Source organism: Leptosomus discolor, chromosome 11, assembly GCF_034619465.1.
Source record: "Leptosomus discolor isolate bLepDis1 chromosome 11, bLepDis1.hap2, whole genome shotgun sequence".
Taxonomy (NCBI): Eukaryota; Metazoa; Chordata; class Aves; order Leptosomiformes; family Leptosomidae; genus Leptosomus; species Leptosomus discolor.
Genome location: NC_141401.1, coordinates 1,673,680 through 1,696,368, shown reverse-complemented (window position 1 = coordinate 1,696,368; position 22,689 = coordinate 1,673,680). Strand labels below are relative to the sequence as shown.

Genomic DNA, 22,689 nt, shown 5'->3' with positions numbered 1-22,689 from the left:
ATGAAAGTAAAACTGTACATTCACTAGGTATTTTCAGTCATTTTACTGACTTCCACTAGGTAAGAAAATACAATTTTGTATTAGTATCTCGTGCTTGAGTGTATGAAAAGAAACCTGCTACCCTACATGCTGAACTGCCTCCTGTATTTAGGTTTGTAAAAATTTTCAAAGTATATAGCACAAGTGGAAGTAGTTTCTCATCACTTAAAATTGACTAGGTGTTATATATTACAGACCAAAATAGTACACACCTTATTTAAAAGGGTTGAAACATTTTTTTTATTACAATTGTCAAATTCATTTCACTAGTAACTCAGGAATTAGGAACACTTTTTATATATATTTATATATATATTTAAATGCCTGCCATTTTCAGTGTATTGGCTATACCCTAGCCAAAAAAACCCAACCAACCAACCCCAAAAACAAACAGAAAGGAAAACACACAACACACAGGGCAGGGCGAGGCAGGGGGGGGGCGGGGATTGCAAATTCACCCCACAAACCAGATCCAAAGGAACACCCCAAAAAAAAAAAAAAAACCAACCCCAAAAAACCCCCAACAAAAACATTTGGTCACTATTTACAAACAGCGAAATAAACGGTACCTACAAAAGCAGGGAAAGCATCGGCTGAAAATGGCAGTCATTCACGGACAGGCAACAAAGAAATCACTGGATCAAGATGCCATTCTCACCCCCGTTGCTGTGGAGGGGTGCTGCGCCCAAATTTGCAGCATCCCCCGAAAAAAATGCATCCGACGTATTCAGCGACTGGCAGCGGTGGAAAAATCCCAACAACCAACGCGATGCAGCTGTCTCGGAACAGAGTACGTGTATTTGGGGTATCGTCCACGGGTCTTAAAACTTTTTTGTCTTTTGTTTGTTTGTTTGTTTTGGGTTTTGTTTTGTTTTTTTTTTTTTTTAAAAGATGTCAAACTATCCACTCCAATAATAAGAAACAAATTACCACTTGGTTTATACTTACTATTGCAGTTACAGGGACTAAGAGAGGGACAAAAAGAAAAAATTTAAAATGAATAGGAGGAGGAGTGGCAGTAAAAATAGTATTTTATTCCCTTGCCCACCCAGTCTGCTTCTCCCTCTCGTTCCCACAGCAACATTACAATCAGGAAAAAGAAAAAAAAAAAAAAAAAAAAGAAAAAAAAAAAAGAAAAAAAAAAGGTTGGGGGTGTGGGGAGGGGAAATACAGGGTAAAAACAGTCAAATCACAATAGGAAATTTTCAAAATAGGTTATTCAGTTTAGTCATCTTCATCCCCTTCATCTTCAGGTTCTCGTTTTCTCTTCTGTCCCCGTTCTTCATCTAGAAAATAAAACACAACTTGAATTACAGGAGTGCTCCCTCACGCTGCTGAGAAGCTGAACAAGTTCAACAAGCTTCTACTCTGGCAACTGGCTTGTTACCAAAGGAGCAGGAACACAAACACGAGCCTGCTTTTTAGAAAACGGTATTTTACTTTTGTTTTCTTTTTAAAAATTATTTCATCTCTAGCAAAAATGGGATTGATGCCATACCGGGCTCTTCTTCATCTTCATCGTCATCTACCTCACCATCATTGTAGCCTTCTTCATCCTCCTGGATTTAAAAAAAAAAAAAAAAAAGGCAGGATTACAAAAGCCGGTTTCAGTGCAGGACCTCTCATCCTTTGTCAACATCCCGCAGCGTTTTACAGAGAAAAGTCCTTGAAGCATCTTAAACAAAAACCAAACCAAAAGGCAGCCGCTTCCCACACACTTATGTAAGTGCAGCTCCTTCCCACAGCAGAACTGGACTCTGGCCCAAGTTTATTGCAGGAAATCACAAGCCACCAGAGCAGCCACTTCTCGCTCCGAGCCTTCAGCGAGAAAATGGTTTTATGTTTCACAGCGACGCGTGGCTGCACACTTTGTTATGACGTCCTGAGTTTGGGAGGAGAAGGCGCCTGTTCTAGGGGCAGAGAGAGTTAAAACACGAAGAGACACCTCCAGAGCCTGAGGAGCTGCTGTTGGTTTCGAGAAGAGGGTGACCAACCCTTCAGGAGTGGCGGTGAAGTACCTAAGATTGTCTGGACAGATAACACGACCTCCTACAGGCACGTCTGAGCCCCATTCCCAGGGGCTGCGCTAACAGCAAAGCCTCAGCAGGCTGCGACTGGCTCAGCACACCCCCCACGCAGGAGCTGGACTACGCTAAGACTGAAGCATCCTGAGGAATCACCAGGTACCTGCCCAAGGAGGAACCTCGCTCTGAGAGCTCAGAGTCAGCAATCCACGTACCACCCTCTCGTCTGTACGGGGGCTGGAAACCCCCAGCCCTTCAAAGGCCCCACAAACCAGGTCTGCCGACGCTCCTGACAGTATTTTTGACGCCAGCCCAATCACCAGGACGATTTCATGTCAGTGGTCACTAGATGGCAGCTGGCTCATAGACAGGCACGCCTCAAAGCCACCCCCACCCCGCTGCGAAGTAAAAAAGCAACAACACGCTTCGAGTTCCAAAAGCCTCCAACATTTGGTCCGTTTCTTGCCCAACTATCCCCAGTTAGAGCACGTTCACTCCACAGCCATTATTAACCGCATAAATCCTTACCTCCTCTTCCCCGCTCACATCCTCCTCTTCTCCTTCCTCCTCTTCCTCCTCGTCTTCTTCGTCTTCTACTACCTGAGCATCATCATCATACTCCTCTTCTACACAGTCAAACAAGATTAACCACTCAGACATTTGAATTTTACTTTCTTTCCAACACTGCCACCCGAGATGTGACCTCCCACCCCCACGAGGAGCGAACCGAAAGCATGGCTGAAGGGCAGCACAGAACTCAAGGCAGCTCCAACGGGGCTGGATGTAGCCCTGTGCCTCCTGAGCCTGGTGACAGGGTAGCGTGGCAGCTGCACCCATGGTCTGAGCTGCTCTAGGGGCCTTGACAGCGAGTCAGAGCAGCCTCGGGACCGCTGTAGCTTCAGCTGCTCCAGTTCCCACTATTAATATGCATTTTGGAGCCCACGGGACACATCTGCAAGTGTCCATCTGCTCCCACCAGGGACAGAGCAAACTTTACAAGCCAATTGTGCACTGGGAACCCTCCCCCCAAGGGACACCCCCTTGCCTTTAGGCTGCCAGAGCAACACGAGAGGCTCACGCACAATCCACCTCACGGGTTTGCAATCTCTTTTCAAGAGGAAAGAGATTCAATGCCACTAGTCCAAGCCACAAACCAGAAATTGTTTTTCCACGCTGCAGGAATGGGGTTTCGGAGCTTTTTCATGAAGGCAGGCCCAGACTTGGGCTCTGCTGAGGAGAACCCGTCCCCGCCGAACCTGGGTGCTGCCGGCTGAACGCGCCGCGCCGCCAGGCCCGGCTGCAGCGCTCGCCCCTCTCGCCCAGAGCTCGCATTCAGCGCTCGAGGGAAAAGTGCAAGTCCAGCTATTCTGCTTTTGCTGTGCAGCTGGGTTTGAAGAGTCTAGCAAATTCCCCACGCTCAGCCGGATACTCATCCGACTGGGACACTGATGCCTCCGAGTGCAGTCTGCTGGGGAGGCAGAACGGCACCTACAGCACAGCGGGGCCCGCCGTGCATTTTCCTCGCGTAAAAAACTCGCCTGCTGCTTTACTAGCGCCTTTCACAGAGCTTGCCCCGGGCTGACTGCAATACACACACTCTCCTCTCTCCTGCCTGATCTCAACTAGTTCATTCTGTCCTCACGGAGAAGCTACAAACTCCTGTTAGTGCCTCGGCTGCCCTTTACTGACTTCCTTGACTCAGATAATTTTCCCGATGCCCAATCCGGTTCTCCACCCTGCCCTTCCCCATCAGGCTCTCCGCAACTGCTCACACTTCCCCGATTGTACTGTTCCTGGAAAACCGCAGCGTGTGCACGCCACCCTTTCTCACCCATTTCTCCCTCACGTCCTCATCCCCTGGGGTTCGCTGCTCCCTGAACTCTTGCAGTGTCTTACTCCTCCTCCCAGGAGTTTCTTCTACCACCCTTTCACTAGAGGGAAGGCGGAGAAAGCAGCTCTTCCAGGCCCTGCCCTTCTCCTCTCCCCTCACTTCTTCAGAGGGCACAGAGATATTTCTGCTTCACATCAGCTGGAAGGAGCTGCTGAGAACACCCTTCTCCTGCCAGCGAGGCAGAGCTGGAAGCAAAACGCACCACGCAGCATCTCCATCTTTCCACTTACGTACACCAAAGCAGCACAAATTCACATACCATCTTCATCTTCCTCCTCGTCGTCTAAGCCCTCCACGTAGCCCTCTGCATCAGAGTCCGGCGCTTCTTTGTCGTCCCGATCTTTCACTAGAGATAAGACTGAGAAAGTAGCTCTTTCAGGCCCTGCCCATCTCCTTTCCCCTCGTTCCTTCAGAGGACACTGAGGTACTTCTCCTTTACATCAGTCAGGAAGGAGCTGCTGAGAACACCCTTCTCTTGCCAACAAGTCAGAGCTGGAAGCAAAATGTACTAGGCAGCATATCGATCGTTTAACTTACGTACACTAAGTAGCACAATTCACATACCATCTTCATCTTCCTCCTCGTCGTCTAAGCCCTCCACGTAGCCCTCTGCATCAGAGTCCGGTGCTTCTTTGTCGTCCCGATCGTAGCCATCGAGGTATGTGAGTTGCGGGAGGAGCTTGAATACGTTTTCTCTATAATCGTTCAAGTTGGTTACCTCGCAATTGAAAAGATCTAGACTCTTCAGGTTTTCTAACTTTTTCTGCAAGGAAAGAAAAGCCTCTGAAGTTTCAGGGTGACAATAGTTCTCCACAGAGCAGAGAAGGCACTAGCAGCCAGAGTTAACGTGCTCGAGAGCTTCCCACGACAGAAGGGTCACTTTGCTCTCTGCCTAGCAGAACAGCAATCCGCAGCGCCTGCCCACGGCTGCTTTGGTACCCCAGAGTGGAAAACGCGCTCTCTCAAGTTCAGCATCTCACAAGTAGCAGACTGAAGTTTGGAAAGAGGTAATGGTGCAAAATCACACGTGCTGCGAGGAGCCAAGAGCTCAGAATAGACGATAGTCCAGTCTGTGAACCCAAAAGCACGAGGCAAGGCACTGGAGCCAGCAGACAGGCATATTTAAACTACCACATTCAACGGAAGAAGACTGTTCTTTAGACACAAGAATTTTGCTACGAGAGATCTAAAAAATTTCCATGATTGTACCTTAGCCTTTGGGAAAAAAAAAAAAAAAAAAAAAAAAAGGCTCAGCAATCTAATTCAATTCCTGGTTTTAATATTATTTGGGGTTTTTTTTTTTGAGGAGGAGGTGCTCTGCACTGCCCACAGCACTCTGAAGTACTAACAATAAAAGCACAAGCAGCTGAGGATTTGTATGAAGTCTCACGAAATATCTCCCTGCTGGAGCTTAGCGCGTAGGGCAACGGTGACATCGAGAAAACAGTAAGCCCGAGACTGGGAGCAGTTACAATCCTGCCTCTCATCTGTTTGCTACGTGAGTTTTAACTGCTCTACTCTCCCCTTCTGCTGGGGGAAAGGAGATCCAAGACAGACTCATGTGAGAACTGCTCCTTGGGACATTTTCAGAGCAAGTATTTGGGGAAAAAAAAAAAAAAAAAAAAAAAAAAAAAAGAGTGAGCCAAAACTCTTTGCTTCTGGAGAGCAGAGGGCAGAACAAAGCAAAAACTAGAAACCAGCACTACCAGAATTAACCCTCGGATGTTTTTTGGACCCGCAACCCGACAAACTCGGCCTCAGCACTTGACATAAGAAGCATAAAGGCCGTGAGCAGGAGAGGGAATGGAAACCAGCAGGAGGAAGTTGGAAGCTCAGTGACCTCCGCCAAGCTGCAGCCACCAAGCCCGGTACCGAGGCACACGGTGCCGCAGCCGGCCCCTGCCACCACCGGCACGTGCCGCACCGCGGGGCAGAAGCGGCGGCTGGGGATTTTAGACCCAAAGCTTCAGGGAAACCCCCCCCGAGCTCAAGCAGAGCATCTGGGAGACAGACCTGCGGCCCAGGCCACCGCGGAAAGCCACGGTGCTCCCCGGAGCAGCAGCCGCTAGAGGGAAGCAGCCGCTCACGCTGCCGGCAGAGCCCCGGGGCAGGGCTGAGCCCCACGGCAGCCTGGCCGGCGAGATAAGCCCCGAAGACACTCCACCAAAAGCTGCTTTGGATCTCCTGAGTCCACAACGCCTCTCCTCATCACAGAACGGGGTTTGAGCTCACGCCGTACCACATCCACTTACCAGAGGTTCTATTGTACCGAGATCTTTTATTTTGTTGCCGCTGAGATTTAGATGCGTGAGGTTCGGACACTTTTCTGCCAACACTTCCAGTCCTCCTGAGATTCTGTTGTCGCTTAGCTCGAGCTAAAAGGCACATCAAACATCTTGAGTTTTTAGTGCAAACACGTACCACAAAGCAGTCAGGTCAGCTAAATCACATTTTTATTATACAAGCAGCTATCTCACATTTGGTATAGCGCAAAGAGGGAGGGATATGGCATAGGACATTTTATTTACCTTCTTAAGTTTGTTTAACTTTGGTAAGTTTGCAACTGAGGTTAAGCCTACGTTGATTGTACTTAAGAATTCCAGCTCCTCAAACTCATCTGTGAGGCCTTCGATTTTGCCTTCGTACGACCTACAGTTGTCAAGAACGAGTTCTTTAACCTGGAATGAGAACAATGCAAAACGGGTGTAAGACCAGAAAGGCTTCACTCGCAAGCAAAGGATGATCAGGCAAAAATGAGAAGCATTCCAGTAAACTGGCAAGTATGCGAAGGGTTATTTTCAGTGCCTGATCCCTACTTTCGCTGGGTTTCAGAAACGCAGGTATCTGGCTTTGCTGCAGCTGCCCACCTTTGTGCTGTTCTACAAACAATGTCAACAGTTCAAACCCATTAATCCTGGCTTAACCGGTTCGGTTGTTCCAAGTAGCATTGTCTTTGGTAAATGTAAGCAACAAGCACTCTAAAAAACATTAAACTAACCTATTTATTCTTAAACTAGGCTACAACTCGCGTGCTATTACAACATACCATGGGTTGTTGCAACAGCTTCTCTGCATGCTAAAATTATTCGAGCTTTTCAAGCGTGGAGAGATCACTGTCTGCTCAGACCCCCCTGAAATCTAGAGCAGGTCCTGGCGATCCTAACCCAGGTCACGCTGGAGTCCTCCAGCCTCAGCCCTCCTCATCGGGGGAGCTCCATGATGGTACTTTACGGGAAGATCATCTCCTTTCTTGGGGAGTTAGAGGGGATGCGTGGGATGATGCTGGCAGGGGAGGTTCAGTGAGCACGGCCGCGGCACCCCTTATCTCCCCCACCCCGCTGCAGCAGGGAGGCTCAAAGGGAGAGGTGAAGATAAAGTTCCCGTGGGGCTGAGCAGCACAGGACCTGCCTGGCAGCCCATGCTGGGCAGCCCCACGGGTGTGTACGGCAAGTTACAGCCCGCGGGGGTTTTGCTGTTGTTGTTGTTGAACCGAGCACCGCTCTTCCTGCAGGTGCTATCTCCAACGGACACAAACCAACAGCATCAAGGCAAAGGAGCCCTTAAATCCACCCTGCCCTGAATAAAACTGCTCCTTTTCACCCTAAAGGCAGCTCAGCCTTACGGGACTCAAGTCCCTCAGCAGCCAACAGGAGCTTTCCTGGGCTCTGGGGAGGACTGCAATTCCACAGGACCACCCGTTTTGGGGGACATCCCGCCATTGTCACAGCGACGGAGAATTTCCGGGGGTTATTTCTCCCCTACGCAACACCGAGGGAAACCCGCCCTTCTGCAGGCACCGCAGCCCCCGTCCTGTGCAAGGGGTTCGTTCACAGGTTTGGGAAGGGGGGGTGTGCTGCTGTACGCTGAGGATGGGGTACAAAGAAGTCTGCAAGAGCGGTGTGTGCAGAAACATGAAGCAACGCTTCACACCAAGGACAGTTAATATGCAAATATTTAATTTTCTTATTTTTTTTTTATTACTGTAATCCCGCTGCACAGAGAAGAATCCTATGTAGTTTTATAGCTCCAAACAACATCCCTAGATTTCTAATTAAATCCCAGGCAGTGAAGTCAATAGGGAAGTCAGCCCAAAGCAACACGAGAGTACAAGTGATTCATTGAGAGTAGGAGGATCAGCGTTAGACAGGAAATACATTTTCCAAGACTCTACAATTTTCCTAGAAGAATTATGATAGGGAATGACTACACAAAAGTCTTCCAGAAGAATTTTTGGCTGGTCAGGAGAAGCCAAAGATCAAGTCAAATGCTCCTGATCCTACATACATCTATCCCACTGGGAGGAAAAAACCAAAACCAAAACCCCCAAAAGAAACTACAAAAAAACCCTCTTTGTTTTGAAATTTAGAGAGCAAGAAAGCCATTTTAGAGGCAAATACATGTATCTTCTTACTGTAACATTATTTAAGTATCAGGATCCTCCAGTGAGCTCCATTTGTGGACCGACACAGAGTTTTCTCAGTCATCTGCTTCACACACACACAGAGCGCCCGCCAAAAAAAAAAAAAAAAAAAAAAAAAGGAAGAAAAAAAGAAGTAAAATAAAAGAAGCTCCACCCCAAACCCGTACAGCAGCTACATTCCTCCCTATCTGTGTCCCTGCTCACCACCAGCACAGGAGGGCCCTGCCTGCCCCCTTATCTCCCCCGGCCAGTGAGGTGGCTCGTCCGAGCACCCACCGAGGGACACGTTTGGGAGCAAGGAGGGCCAAGGAGCCCGGCGGCACCGTGCCGCAGGAGGAGAGCTTCTCTGCAGAACGGGGCTGACCCCCGCGCTGGGAAGCTGGGGCTTGTCAGAGGGCGTTTTTTGCCTCGCCCTCTTCGCAAAGGAAGTTTGCGAGAGCGCGTACAGGAAGATGAAGCAAGGCCGGAGGGAGTTCAGGGAGGGAAAATGCTCGCAGCCGCAGCAGCCAGCAGAGTTTCCAGTCAGCTCTGGCGCTGAGCGACGCAGCAGAGCGAAGGCACGGAGGGAAGCAGCGCCTGAACCTCACCCTGAGCAAGAAAATGGCATCTGCCCTCCCCCCGGGAGGTGGGACATCCACCCCTTCATCCTCCCCCAGGGCAGGATGGAGAAGAGGCAAACAGGGAATGGGACAGAGCTTCCCCGGGGCTAGAGAAGAGATTCGAGAGGGAGCTGGAAATAGCAATGGATGCAGAAGAAAACCCCTTTAATATGGTGGCAGAGGAGCCAACTGGCTTCTCCTTCTAGTTTGCTCTTTTCAGGGCAAGACTGCCATTTCCTCTCTGCTTTGCTGTGACACACCACTGCAGTGCTCAATTCTTCGCTGCGCCCGGTATCAAGACACAGGGCAAAGGCACAGTCAAACCCACTCCAGGGGGAAGCTATCACGGAATAAAACCTGTCAGGTTTGCGAGTGGTGGAAAGCCTGGTTGAACCGAAGAGCTCGGTTAGGAAACAGCAGAGCGCAGGCTCCTGACGCTCCACCAGCCTGACCGCAGCGATGCAATTTCGGTGCTTATGTGGTCAGAGGTATATTAACACACCGAATCGCTTCTGGAAGAATGGGACTCCACAAAATAAAATTCAAGTTGAAATTAAGACGGCTTTGTGTTTTTAAGAGGTTGAAGAACCCGCAAGAAAATACACACCTGCAAAAGGAGGATGAACTGGGCTTGTGGGGCTTCTCCCAGCTTCACTGCCACGTGCACGCTCACGGCTGCCCCGCACCCAATTCTCTCGCACACAGGACAAGTGGTAGAAACCACCAGCAGCTCATACAGTTTTTCTACGTATTAAAATCACTATTTGCCCACAGCCTCTCAGCCTGCAGTCTGGCGTACCCCACCGTCCCCCCTCCACTCTGACTCGCCATCTCCTCCTTAGGAACTCGCTGGGTTAACTGGAGAGGCAGCGCCATCCCCCCAGGAGAGGGCATTGCTCTCTGAGGCCCCTCCAAGTTATTAACGGGGCACTTGTCCAACGCGCTGGCTGCTGCACAGAGGTCTCCTCTCAATCCTTAGCCCCCTTGTGAGGATGCTGGGCCTCATCCAGGCGTGCTACAGCCGTGACAGTTAGTGAGCACATAACTGTGTCAGTATACTGAGAGGGAGAAGTGGAAAGGTGACCTTAGTAAAGCTACATTCCATCTAAACCAGCTCAGTACCACAGAGGAATGACAGAAGGACTAAGCAGCTATTCCTCATTTGTTTTTTCAGAAGTCTTTGTAATCTTTAGGAAAATTCCAGCTCCTGAATCACTCCCCAAACACCTACTGAACTTCCCTGAAAATGCACGGTGACACTACCATTTTTACGTCTCTTTCCTCATCTTCTGTCCCCAAAACACAGAACAAACCTTTGCCCGATGCAAGCCATCAGGGCGAGCGCCCTTTCTGAGTCTTGTTACACACCTGCACGAGATGAGTGGGCCGCAGCTGGCCTGAACCAACGCAGCCGTATCCCACTGCAGTCCCCGCAACACCACAGACACGCAGATGAGCACTCAGACACGGGGAGGACAATCTGAACACGTCTGGACAGAGAAGGCTAAGGGAGTAAGTGTCCTCGGCTAATTGCGGTTTAGCTGCATCAAAGACAAGAAGATACGACTTGCAGACGTTGTGTATCATTAACCTCATCACTGTCTATGCCACAATGCACAAGCAAATCAAAGCGCTAACTGGAGTAAGTACTAATAGAAGGCCAAGACAAACCCCACGACCCGTACTTATCTTCCCAAAAACCTGCTACCTAGTGAGAAACAGTGGAAGAGCAACATGCCACCCGTACCCAACCACCACATGTAACCCCACAATCCAGACCTGTGCAGCTCGGAAGGCCCCCGCAGATGAACGCCCAGCAGAAAACACCCAACATGCCGGTGGCCAGGTCGGCTCCCGCAGCCCACCACCACGTCTCCGACAGCGGCAGGCGCTGGGGCAGGGATATTGCCCAGCGCCCAGCTTCAGCTGCCGAGCCTTTCTCGCCCAGCCTGTCGCCCTGCCTTGTCCCCGCATTCCTGGGGTGGCTCGGGGCTCTGCTGCCCCTCTCCTCGTTCGGCGGGTGCCTCCTGCTCGAGCAGGTGCCTCCTGGTCATCCGCGTGCTGCTGCCTGAGCACTGCTCTGGGGTTTGCCGGTATCGGGCCCCGGTTTGCAGCAGTCACACGTAAGCAAACTGCAGCACCTCCAGCAAACCCTTCAGGCCACGCGCCTTGGGCTTGTTCTCCTGTGGTCATCCCAGTTTCTATTTGTGGTTGTCCCAGACGCTGTCAGCACATGACATCACACCGCTGTTAACGCACGCTGCACTGGTCACTGTGGGTTACAGCATCCCCTCCCTCTCTTCACGACTTTCATGACATCACACTCTACATCGCTGCCTGCTTGATAACCAGGGACTCTTACCCGTTTCCCAGTACGGTTACCGCATGAAGCTGTGCTCCCAGATGCACAGATGACATCCTTAACAGAGCCATAGGGTCTGCTGCGAGACTCCGACCTATTCCTAGGGGAAGGAGGGACAACCACATGCAGGCAGCCTCTGGATTTAACGGGAGCCGTCCCAAGTGACGCCCGGGACTCACTCGCTGTGCACGTACCGGGCAGACCTTCCCCTGTCTCCCCAGCCCAGCGCAGGCTGCCTCGCTGGAAGGGACCACGCTCTCAAGTTATCCACACATGCACAACCAACAGAATGTAATTACACACGGACAACTGTCGAGCTGCACACGTTACCACCTTTAATCTGCATTTCCACTGTAACAGGCAAAAAGGCCCAGTCTCTACTTCAGAAAGCCTACACAGGCAGGGAGATCCAGGAACTCGGGACTAAGTTCCCGAATCCTGGTCTGTAATTGAAGGAACGTAGCTTCAATCGCATGTGACAGAGGGACACAGCTGTGACTATAATTTTAAAAGATAAAAGGCAAATTTACAAGTGCAAACAGCATTCTGCTGGCTGTACAAGCAGGAACAGCAAAGGCTGTAACATCTCATTTTCAGCACAAGGGACCAGATGCTTCTGAAGCGCACGTTGCATACGGTACCCCTAGGAACGCAAGATCCCGCTATGTGGCATTTTTATCAAATAAAGCAGGTAAAGGTGAGGGTGTTAACTCTGCCTTGCACTGCCCCCAACCAAATGGTCGAGGGGAGCATTGAGAGAAGTCCTCCTCCCTACTTGGAAGAGGGCAGGGCTGTGGAAAGAAGGGAGTTGAGAGCAAGGGACGCCTACTGTGGTAAGTGGAAGCAAAGTCCAAATTACTTTTAAAAGCAGAGACAGTTTTATTCTCTCCCAGATGCACAAACCGTTCTTCAAGTCACTTGGGTTTCTGTCTTTGGGAGTGTTGTGGTCTCAAAAGCCTGCGGAGTCCATGCAAAGCCTTGCATCGCGCCACAGTAGAGAACGACCATTGCTGCCCACACGAACCAGACTGCCAAGAGTTGTGTCCTCCTAGTTCTTGTACTGCACTCGAGATCTGGACTCACGCAGATCTGGGGATCCTTGAGCAGAAACGGACTGCTTAGGTTTCTATCTGCTCGGTTTGTGCAGCAAAGTTTGAGAAGCCAGCCCTGCCGAGCCACGATGTCCTCCTTTGTTGGGGAAGGCACGGGTCCAACAAGGCTCGAGCTAACGCCCAAGTCTTTCAGGAGCCCATTGCTCATGCTTAGCTCCACAGCGATGGTAAGGATACGATGTTCTCCACGCTCATGTTACAAGCTTCCCCCGAAGTTACTACCAGAGGGGATAAACGTTGCACCAATTTCCATTTCAGATGCTATCTGGAACGCGACTAGGCCAAGAAAATGCCTGAACGAGCAGCCTACTTAATACCTTGGGCTAACAAAGCTGCTCTGGAGGCTCAAAGACATGATGCAATTTCTGCTCTAAGACAATCACCAAAACGTAACCAACCCGAAGAACCGAATTTTTTTAAAAACTAAAGGTGCCATTTGCCACCTGCATTCAAGACAGACCTCCAGGCCCGTTAGGGCCCCCATGATATAAACACACAGCAGAGCCAGGCTACGCAAAGCTCAGCTCCTGGTGGGAAACGGCAAGAGAGAGAGGAGAGCAGAATCATCTTTGGCCCAAATTAGAGCAGCTACTGGGCTGCCGTACATCAATTCAGACACACCTCAAGAGCTGTTTGGCCTTTCTAGGCCTGCCAGAGCGCTGCCCGTTTGGGCTGTGCCCCCTCCTCCCCGTGGTGAGCCGCCCGCAGGCAGGCAGGGGAGGGAGGCAGGTGCCGTGGCACCGACTGCGCTGGCTTGCTGCCACGGGGGATTCCCCTTCAGCGGGGCAATCCTCAGCTGCTCCTTCTGAGCAGCTCAGCATCACCCTGTGGAGATGCTTGGGGATGAGGATCTAGCCATAAACGGAATTAAATTGAACAGGGAAGGGAAAATTCCAGCAGTCTTCCTCCCCCAAGGTACACAAGTAAAAAGCAAACCAGAATAAAGGCACCAACCGCAGGTGACAGCAGTGAAGTTTTTTTTTTCCTTACCAAACCAACGTGTGATTTTGGATTCTGATCCATCGTTTCAAGGCTTTATTGTGAGCACCCGAGACGAGATAAATGGATTTAACTCACTTGTAGTACGTGTCTTAAACTCGTTAGCCAACGACCATCCGCCTTGCACAGGCTCTGGTCGTTACTGTGTTGGGCAAAGCATCTGCAAACGCCAGGCAGGGAGAAACGCTGCACAAAAAAAGGCCACGTAATACCAACTACATCCCTCGAGACATGGGCAAGATCTCCAGCAGACAGAGTACTTGAGAATCGTATCAGCAGTGACTGGCAGCTGGGAAGGGGCTGGCGGGGATTAATGCAGATACCTTGTAATTTGGAGCAGTGCTCCATTACCACCGCTACGACAGACACTGGGTACAGGTGCAGAGCCTCGCTGCAGCTCAACGCCAGGCGCCTGTCGGGACTTCAAAGCAGTTCAGGCTCAAGTTTACAGCATTTCCCCCAGGCTGAAGGTTACAGGATTTCCCCCAGGCTTGCTCCCCACACCCCAACAAAGGCGTCCTTTCCACCAGCACTCGGCAACTGGCCCCTTCCCCACCGAGCAATCCACAAGTGCTGAACAAAACAGCTTCCAGCACAGCCTGGTTCAACGGCAACCCGCTCCACTTCTAGCTCTTTTGCCTATTTTATACCCATTCATCCGAGCTGGAACTCCAAATTCTTGTAACAAGGTCATGTGAAACTACTACCGGACCTTACAATTCATGCAGGGTTTCTCCAAATGATGCAACCCCATCAAACTTTCATATCTGAATTCCTCTTCTGCATCTCTTTCTCGGAAACTCCCACCAATACTGTTAAACGCTTCATCAGAAGGTTTTAGAAGCCCCAAACTGAACTTCCAGCATCATGCTGATACCGGTTTTGAGCCTCTGATTTTTCACTACGAGCGTCAACACACAGAGACATGCACGGACCCCAACACTGCTGTCTTTGAACTAGAATGCCACAGTCCTCCTGCAGGTTTACTCTCTGTTTGTAACCTATACCCCAGCAAGCGCTTTGTATTTAATTTAGTCGCTCCAGCAATCACGTGATGATTTACTTTGGACGAGGCTGCAACCAAGGAATCGCATGAAAACACCTGCTGAGCAACCAAGAGCGATCCAGCGACAGCCCGGGCATCTCTGGGGACAGCTGTCACAGTCCGGACCGATGCAGCTTGTTAAATCGCTGTCCCCAAGTTTACGGCGATGCAGTGAAGCAGCAGGTTAAAGCCCCCCTTTCAACTCCCCTCAAGGTGGGCTCTGTCCACGCTAACTCCCCCAAGACGAGCACAGTTAGTGTCCTCTTTTTGGGGGGGGCCACGGCATCACCCCTACCCCGGCAAAGGGAAAGGAGCAGGGGGGGAGGACAGGAAATTTTTGTTGGTTTGTTTGGTTGTTGTGGGCTTTTTTTCTTTTTTTTTTTTCTTTTTTTTTTTTTTTTTTACATCAAAGCTGCTCTGTGTTCAGAGACAGCTTAGGGCTGCTTGCACAGCTCAGAAAAAAATCTGGCTCAGTATCAATACATTTACTTTTTTCACCCTCTAATATTTTACACAGCGTAGCTATAAACCCTGAGAGCAACACATATGGCTCCAACTAATTTTACATCCCTTTGCTCTGTTCTATGAGAAACTAAAGGTCCAAGAGAAATACACGAGTGGCAAAAGGGTGAAGAGCCTCGGGAATTCTGACTATACCTAATTACGAGGCATCTCCAGTGCCAAAAAACTTCCAGAAAGAATAATCTACCATTGTCTGTCTCAAAAAACATCCCCCCCCCCAAACCAAGAAAGCCCGTGAGTCACATAAATACACTTTCACACATTTACAAGGGTCAGGATAGCCATATGCGTAAGCAACACACTAATTAATAAATCGAGAACACACTCCAGCGACACGGAAAGCTGTTCCGTTCAAAAGCATATAGTTGGTTTTCGGGTTTGTTTCTACTGATAGCAGCGTAACTGGGTAAAAAATCCAAATATTTCTTTAGACAGACTGTTTGAAATATGCGGTTAAATGGTTTGATCTTTGCATTAATTGCTTTTTCATCCTCACACGAACGCGGCTCGCTTCCCTCCTTCCTACGGACGGTATCGCCGACCAGTAGAGCTCTGCGCTCCGCTCCCGGCTGGGGCGGGTGACTCCGCACGGGTCACTTCAGCTCCACGTCTGTGTCGGGCACCTCCAAAGGGCTTTTCATTCCCCGCCAGCTATTCTTGAATAAACCAGAAGCCAAACAGACGACTGCATCGCACCTTGCCTTTGAGAATTCTTCAGTTTGAAATTTTAAGCGTTTAGCTGAAGCGCTGAGGCTGTGGGGTCGCACGTACTCCGGATTGCCCTCAGCAACAAAGGACTGATGCAGAGAGACACATAAAAAAGAAACACTGCATTTAAATGAAGACTAATTTTAAGAGCTGCATATTTAATATGGAAAGCAGTCTCTGAAGATGTCAGCTGCTACAGAATGCATCGGCAAATCATACTTGCAGAAGATAAGCTTTCCCCAGCTTCTTTTTTATGGCTTTGAAGGGGAAAGTGTTCGATAGACCAAGTCGATGGACAAACGAGCGCTGCGATAGAGAGCACAACTTTTACACAGGGGCGTAGAGGGAAACCACTCAGGGTTTGTTTTTTTTTTCCTATTTGGAAGTATTTCAAAGGTCATGCTTACATATGCAAGGGCTTCAGGGCTGATTTTAGCAACCTAGTCAGAAAACACAGTCTATGTGTTTACTAGCTGTTCTGGCTGAAGGATAGCCGAGCAGAGAGGAGACAGGGAAAAAATTACATGCAGCACAAGTCCAGTAGTGTCACATAAATAGCCGAGAAGTGTCCATCACTCCAAAGCACAACAAAACCATCCCTGCTCTCTAGTCCCACTTGAGACTTGTACCTCGCTGCAGACACAGAGGGTTTGGTTCAGCGAGCCGAGCTGTTTTGTCAATCAAGACTACTGAAAGCCATCGTGCGTGCCCAAACGGCAAGCCCGCCCGGGCAGGGGGCAAGGAGGGGAGCTCCCTCCCTCCCTTCAGGGCACCCCAGGCGAGTCCTGCGCCCACAGGATCCCAGAGGCACCCAGGGTCCTGGTGTGCAGACCAAAACTACTCCCATAACCTTCCTTTCCTTTCAATTCACTCAAAAAAAGTTCAGGACACAGCACCCGTGCACATCTCATAGGTTCGGTTCTTCATTTTCAGGCTTCTGCAGCTTACCAGTACCTGCACTTAATGGCAGGAAGGATGGGGGAAGTAATCCATAGAATGAATGAAATGGGGAGAAATCGGTCAACATCAGCCTTACAGGATGTATACATTCCAAACACCAGCCGCTGAGACTTGTGCCACCACTCGACGCACATTCAAAGACACAGGTAACACGCTCTTTCAAAATATTTTATCTTTTACTGCATTTAAAAGTTCTAAATCCCTGCAGGCGATCAGTGGTACCTTGAAACATTCAGGGGGTTTTGGGGTACATCTACAGCAGAAAGATATATTCTATTTACTGATATATAACACACAAATCCTGCTGTAAGGACGGATTGTAATACCTAGGCTTAACCCCAGAAGGTTTGCACTAAGGAGCTTTTTTTTCCTCCCCCCCCCTCCTTGTTTCAACAACTTGTTTTATCTGGTGGGCAGGACAACAACCCTTGTTTCTCCAGGAGATGTGTTTCTCGACAGACTACAACACAATTACCTCAACTAAACCCCAGCTATTTCTCTTAATGCATTTTTATCAAGCCACTATTTGGACACACACCTGGATTGTACAGAAAATTTTGTAACTGTAACTGCACTTTATGTATTGCTGGTCAAAAGGGAATTCTCAAGAGCTAAGGGTTAAGAAAACCATAAAAATCTACCGTTGCTACTGTCCAGCAGCATCATAGAGAAATGGGAAAATCAGGCAATCAGTTTCAGATCCATATACTGGTGTTTTTCGATTCTACGTTCCTAGCTCCTTTCATATGCTTAAAATTTGGTCCAAATTTTAAGAATTTGCCAAATGCTGGTCAGCCCAGTAGCCAGCTGTGAAACTAGTCTAAATGTCAGTGAGAACAGTTCATGTATCACACTCGTTCTCCAGCCTGATTTTTGTGGGCTGCAGCCCCTCCAAGAGGAGCATCCGTCCGTCCGTCCATCCATCCATCCATCCAACACTCATTTGAGAGGTTTGTCCTGGAAATTCAGAGCCATGAAAACCAGCTGTTACCCAAACGTGGGAAGTCTGCAAAAAAAGACAGCTACTTCTTTGTACATTTACACCCTGCTGTCAGCTATGTCAGTGGTTAAGTGATACAAGCCTGCAAAAATCCATGATAATCTGCACACGCCGCACCGAGTCTGTACGTGCTGATCTCATGCCTCCCCAGGCACAACCACATCCCACTTTGCTTCAAACATCCCCTTCCCATTTCGAGGTCGTTCAGCCTGGGGAAAGTAAGAAAGTATGCATCTGCACCCATAGGCAAGACTAAAATACTTTTTTTAAATGCAGCTCTGAAGCAATGTGTGTCACATTGAACTCTTTACTGTTCCGGCAAGCATCAGAGCAAGGAGCTAACTTAGGGAAAAAGAGCCTTTTATTTCTATTCATCATCTGAAAGAACACTGTACAGATGCTCGCACTGTATTTCCCTTCAATGTTAAAATCTATAGAAAACCAGAGTGAAATCAGACTGCCACAGAAGTTTTAAAGTGCAACAGAGGGTCAGAAGAACTGTAAGAAAGACTCAGTGTTACCATCAGTGTTTTATCAGTCACAATTTTGAGCTGATAAAGCACTAAATCCTCAGACTAAACGAACCAGCGTGGTAGCTGTAAGCCAGCGATGAGTTTTGTGCAGACATGTCCCACGGCTAAGAGCCTTAGGACTGAACCCGTTTCACAGTCCTTGCACTTTACTAAGGAGTTTACGATGGGAACGAACGAGAATGCCCGCCAACACGCCCAGGGGAGCACCCCCGCAGCGAGGGCAGCAGTTAGACCAGGACCAGCTGACAGTTCTGGAGGAAACCTGTGTGAAAGAATCGTCCCTGACCCGTTTCTAGCCGGCAGTTCATTATAACAGAAACCCACATTGATAAGATAAGCAAAGTGAGAAAGGCTACGCCCCTAAGTGACCATTAAATGTAACAGGATAAAAAATTGAAATATCTGGGCAAAAAATAAATGATCAAACTCACCCCTGGCTGTACAACACACAGAAGCAACGTATTTCAAGCACCAAAACGCCAGACCTCTCACCAACACTGAATTCACATAAAGATGGAGGGAGAATTAAGGAAAAATAAACAACAAAAGAGAGGCTGAGGAAGAAAAGGAAGAAATAGCTCCTATACAATCCACTTCAGGGCATTATATCATGTTTTATCAGCCAACACGGTATCTTACAGGATTGTATGACTGAAGAGCTCGAAGCAGCCAGCTCAGCTGCACAGGAGCACCCAGCGTTCCACAGAAGATCCGTATTAGCCAGATCAAACTGTATGAGCACAGGCTCAGAAGGAACCACAACGCCTGATCAACATCCTAACTTTGATCTACAAAAAGTTTTGATCCTGTATGCTCTGACAACAGGATACATTGAATATAGATGTACTACAGAACTCAAGCACATACTGGGCAGCAGCTCCAAAACAAGCATATTCAGGGTTAGTTTCACCAAGACTTTTTTATGTTACAGGTAAAGAGTTTGAAAATAATGGTCCCCCACAGAAGGAGAAATATTGCCTATTCATCAAGGCAGAAACTAACAAAAACAATTCACAGAATCATCGTGCTCATGCCCAAAGACTTACTAAAATCCATAAATAAATGACATTGGCATTAGAATCGCTTCTAACCCCCAGTTCCAACTACTTTAGCTAAAGCACTAGCTAGATTTAGCTGAATTTTATTTTAATACATATTTTAGACTTCAAACCATACACTTAATTCTCCACGACACAAAAGCGCGTGCACACATCTGTAATCAAGAGCTTTGCAAAGCCGACTCCAGCAGAACAGCATTCCCAAATGGCATTGCTATCCCCCTTTGCACAAAACCAGAAAGATTTGGCATTCTAACAGAGGTAATCACCTTCGCTACCTTGGGAGGGCTGATACACATAACTCACTGACAGAGTTAAAGGCTAGCAGGTAAAAAAAAAAAAAGTGACAGGTTAAATAAGCCTTATTTTACAACTAACTGCTGTAGGTTTCTGAGTTACTGAGGAACAGTGAACCCCACCACATCAGAGCTCTCTCAACTTCCTCTGGCATAAGCCAGAACAGAGAAAAATCTGAATAAAACCCAAGCGTGGCAAAAAAAAAAGAAAGTCCAGTTTATACCTAACACACTTTGGATCGAGTCTTTATACCGCAGGCCTGTGTTTAAAACGGTGAGCAAGCCTCCAGCAATAGGAGCGATGGACAAATCGACCGAAACTAGGGGAAAAAAGGGCCAAAAAAAAATTTTTTTTTAAAAAATAAAATGAATGGAGACCCAAAAGCAGAGACCTACCTACTCGCAGGGCCCTGCCCAGGAAGAAGGCGTATTCCCCCTCGCCCCGCTCCCCGCCCGGGGGGGGCTGCAGGGACACCCCAACCCGCCGCAGGGCACCCCCGTCCCCGCTCCCGCCCGGGCGGGGCGGGCAGGTGCGGCGGGCGCTGCCGGCCCGGTCCCGGCTCTGGCAGGCCAGGGGCGCGAAGGCGGCCTCCCCCTGCCCCACAGCGGCACCCGCGGGGTTAAATAAAAATAATGAAAAACCATAATAAAAGGGGGGGGGGGGGGGCGCGACGGCGCCTTTTTACCCTCCTGGCTCGTCCCGCTGCGGTCGTCACGAGCCTCCTCCCGCCCCGCGCTCGGTGACAAAATGGCAGCCCCGGCGGCTGGCAGTCATGTCGGAGAGGGCGCCCGGGCGCCCCTCCGCCGCCGCCCGGCCCCGCAGCCGCAGTGGCGGCGGGAAGGCCCCCCTCCGCCAACGCCTCATGTCGCACTTCCACACACCGCCGCTACCCCTGGCCTGCCAGAGCGGGAACCGACGGCGGGCGGGCGCACCGGGGCTCCCCTCACGGCCCGGTGCTGAGGGCCCGGCGGGGCGGGCAGGGCCACCGCCCGCTCCCGACCGTTCCCTCCGCCGCAGCTGAGGAAGAGGAGGAGAGGGAGAAGGAGGAGGAGGAGGGGGGTTGGGGAGGGGGGGAGGAAAGGAGGGAGGGGGGGAGAGGAAAAACATGGCGCCGCGTCCTACTTGCGGTGTGGCGCTGCCAGCGCGGGGCCGGGAGCGGCTCGGCGGGGCGGGGGGCGTTTGGCGACCGGTCCCGCTCGCCTCACTGTGCCCCCCCCCCCTCCCCCGCGCCCCAACAACGAGCCCCCCGCGGGCCTCGCAGGGCCGGGCCGCGCCTCACCGCCCGCCGGGGACGGCAGCGTGTGCCGCGGCGGTGGCGGGAGCCCTCCTCCCTCCCTTCCCTCCCTCTCCCCCCCACCCTCCCCCCCCCTCCGCCCGCCATCCTCCTCCTCCTCCTCCTCGCCCAGGAGTTTTTAAACTTTAAAGAGCAGGTTACATCGACCTGCCCGCCTTTGTCCCTCGGACACCGCGCTCGGGCCACCGAAAAAGCCGCGGGGCCGCGTCCCGCCGCCTTGCCTCCGCCCTCCCCCCCAAAGAGGTACGTTCCCCCCCTTCTTCCCCTTCCGCGGCAGCGGGGCCGGGGCACACCTCGCCTTCCCCGGCCATTATGCAAGGGCCCGGCGGCGGCGGGGGATGGCGGGGCGGGGAGGGGGCTTCCCCGCCGCTGCCCTCAGCCTCCCCCGCGCCCCGAGTTCGCGCCCCCACCGGAGCAGCCCGGGGGCCCCGCCTGCCTCCGGGCACCCCTCACCACCACCCCATGCCGACTCTTTTTGGGGTGGGCTTTTTTTGGTTGTTGTTGTTGTTGTTGTTTTGTTTGGTTTTTTTTTTGGTTTTTTTTTTTTGTCCTGACAAAGTTTTTCTCTCTCTCCCTCGTTTATTCCCCGAGACGCGGAACAACAACCTGAAGTCCGGCCCCGGGGGAAAAGGGGAGGGGGGGGTAGAAAAACACGCACACATCCAGCCTTTTTGTGCGTATGTGGGGATGGAGGGGGTGGAGAGTGCGTTTATTTCTTGCAATATTTTTTTTTTTATTATTATTCAACCCTCGCGCTACCGGCGGCGATACCCGATCGCCAAAAAAAAAACGCTAAGCATTGGTTTAAAATTCTTTTCTTTTATCTTCTCAGCATCTGGAGAGAGGGAGAGAGAGAGAAAGGGCGCGTTCATGAGGACTACAAAGTTACAAATATGGCTCCCCAGTCTCTCTTGCCTGATCACTGCAAAGAAATGAAGACGCACTTTAAACTAAACCGTTTGCAACTCACTCGCAGTCCCTGTCTGCCTCTCCCTGCCCAGCACCCAGTACAAATATTTGCCAACTAAACACGCCAAGAGAGGAGCACACCAACTTATTTTTATTTAACGCACGGCGAGCCCCCCCCCTCCAAGGCATCGCACACACCGGCAAGAGTCAGGAGCAGCCTCTAGTTTCCCCCCCTAGACCGTCAGGCGGGCGCCTTGGGGCACCCCCCCAAATTGGGGGGGCACCGCCACACGCACACACACACACACAGGTAGGCACCTCAAGGGCAGCAGCGGCCCCGCCACCGCCGCCGCCACCACCGCCGCCGCCGCCGCTCCCCCGCCACCCCCCAACCCCCCTACCCCGAGCCCCGCGGGGTTGGGATGCACTCCGCTCCCCTCCACCCCAAAAAAAAAAAAAAAAAAATTAAAAAAATGTAGGATGGTTTTTTATTTTTTTTTTTTTTTTGCATTGCTTACATCTGAGGGCGTCCTGTTCCGCAGCTCTAAGTGGATCCTTTTCTTCATGTCCATGTCCGTGGCTGGCGGGAGTCGCTCGCTGTCCCCGGCTCCGCTCGTGCAGTGACACCGATGGAGACCCCCCCCAAAGCCAGCGCGGTGAGGGACTTTGAGGGCTCAACCAGCTCCGCTCGGAATCCCGAGCCCCAGCACCGCGGCGAACACTAACCTGATAACTGCGGAGGCGGGCGCTCCCGGGGGCTCCGGCCTGATTGACGTCCTTCTCCACCAACCGCGGCGCACCAACGCCAAGCCGGAACCAATGGGGTGGGCGAGGGGCGGTGGAAGCCAATGGGGGAGCGGTGAAGCCGGCCAGGGGGACAGCCCGGCTGGGAGCGGAGGATCATTCCGTGCTGGTGG

At 50.8% G+C, this 22,689-nt stretch overlaps 1 protein-coding gene across 2 annotated transcripts; it reads right to left on the bottom strand.

Moving 5' to 3' along the window:
* Positions 1-1,180: 1,180 nt before the first annotated feature.
* ANP32A (acidic nuclear phosphoprotein 32 family member A) lies at positions 1,181-22,478 on the bottom strand. 2 transcript variants are annotated; one of them, XM_086471304.1, is made up of 8 exons: positions 22,291-22,478; positions 6,483-6,632; positions 6,207-6,329; positions 4,519-4,717; positions 4,214-4,312; positions 2,592-2,689; positions 1,538-1,598; positions 1,181-1,325 (listed from the first exon to the last, which is right to left on the bottom strand). In XM_086471304.1, exons 1-8 carry the CDS (start codon positions 22,342-22,344, stop codon positions 1,264-1,266), a joined length of 846 nt encoding a protein of 281 aa, XP_086327430.1. In that variant the 5' UTR covers positions 22,345-22,478; the 3' UTR covers positions 1,181-1,263. The 2 variants fall into 2 exon arrangements, with proteins under 2 accessions (XP_086327430.1, XP_086327431.1); XM_086471305.1 differs by having other exon boundaries at positions 4,214-4,300.
* Positions 22,479-22,689: the final 211 nt, after the last annotated feature.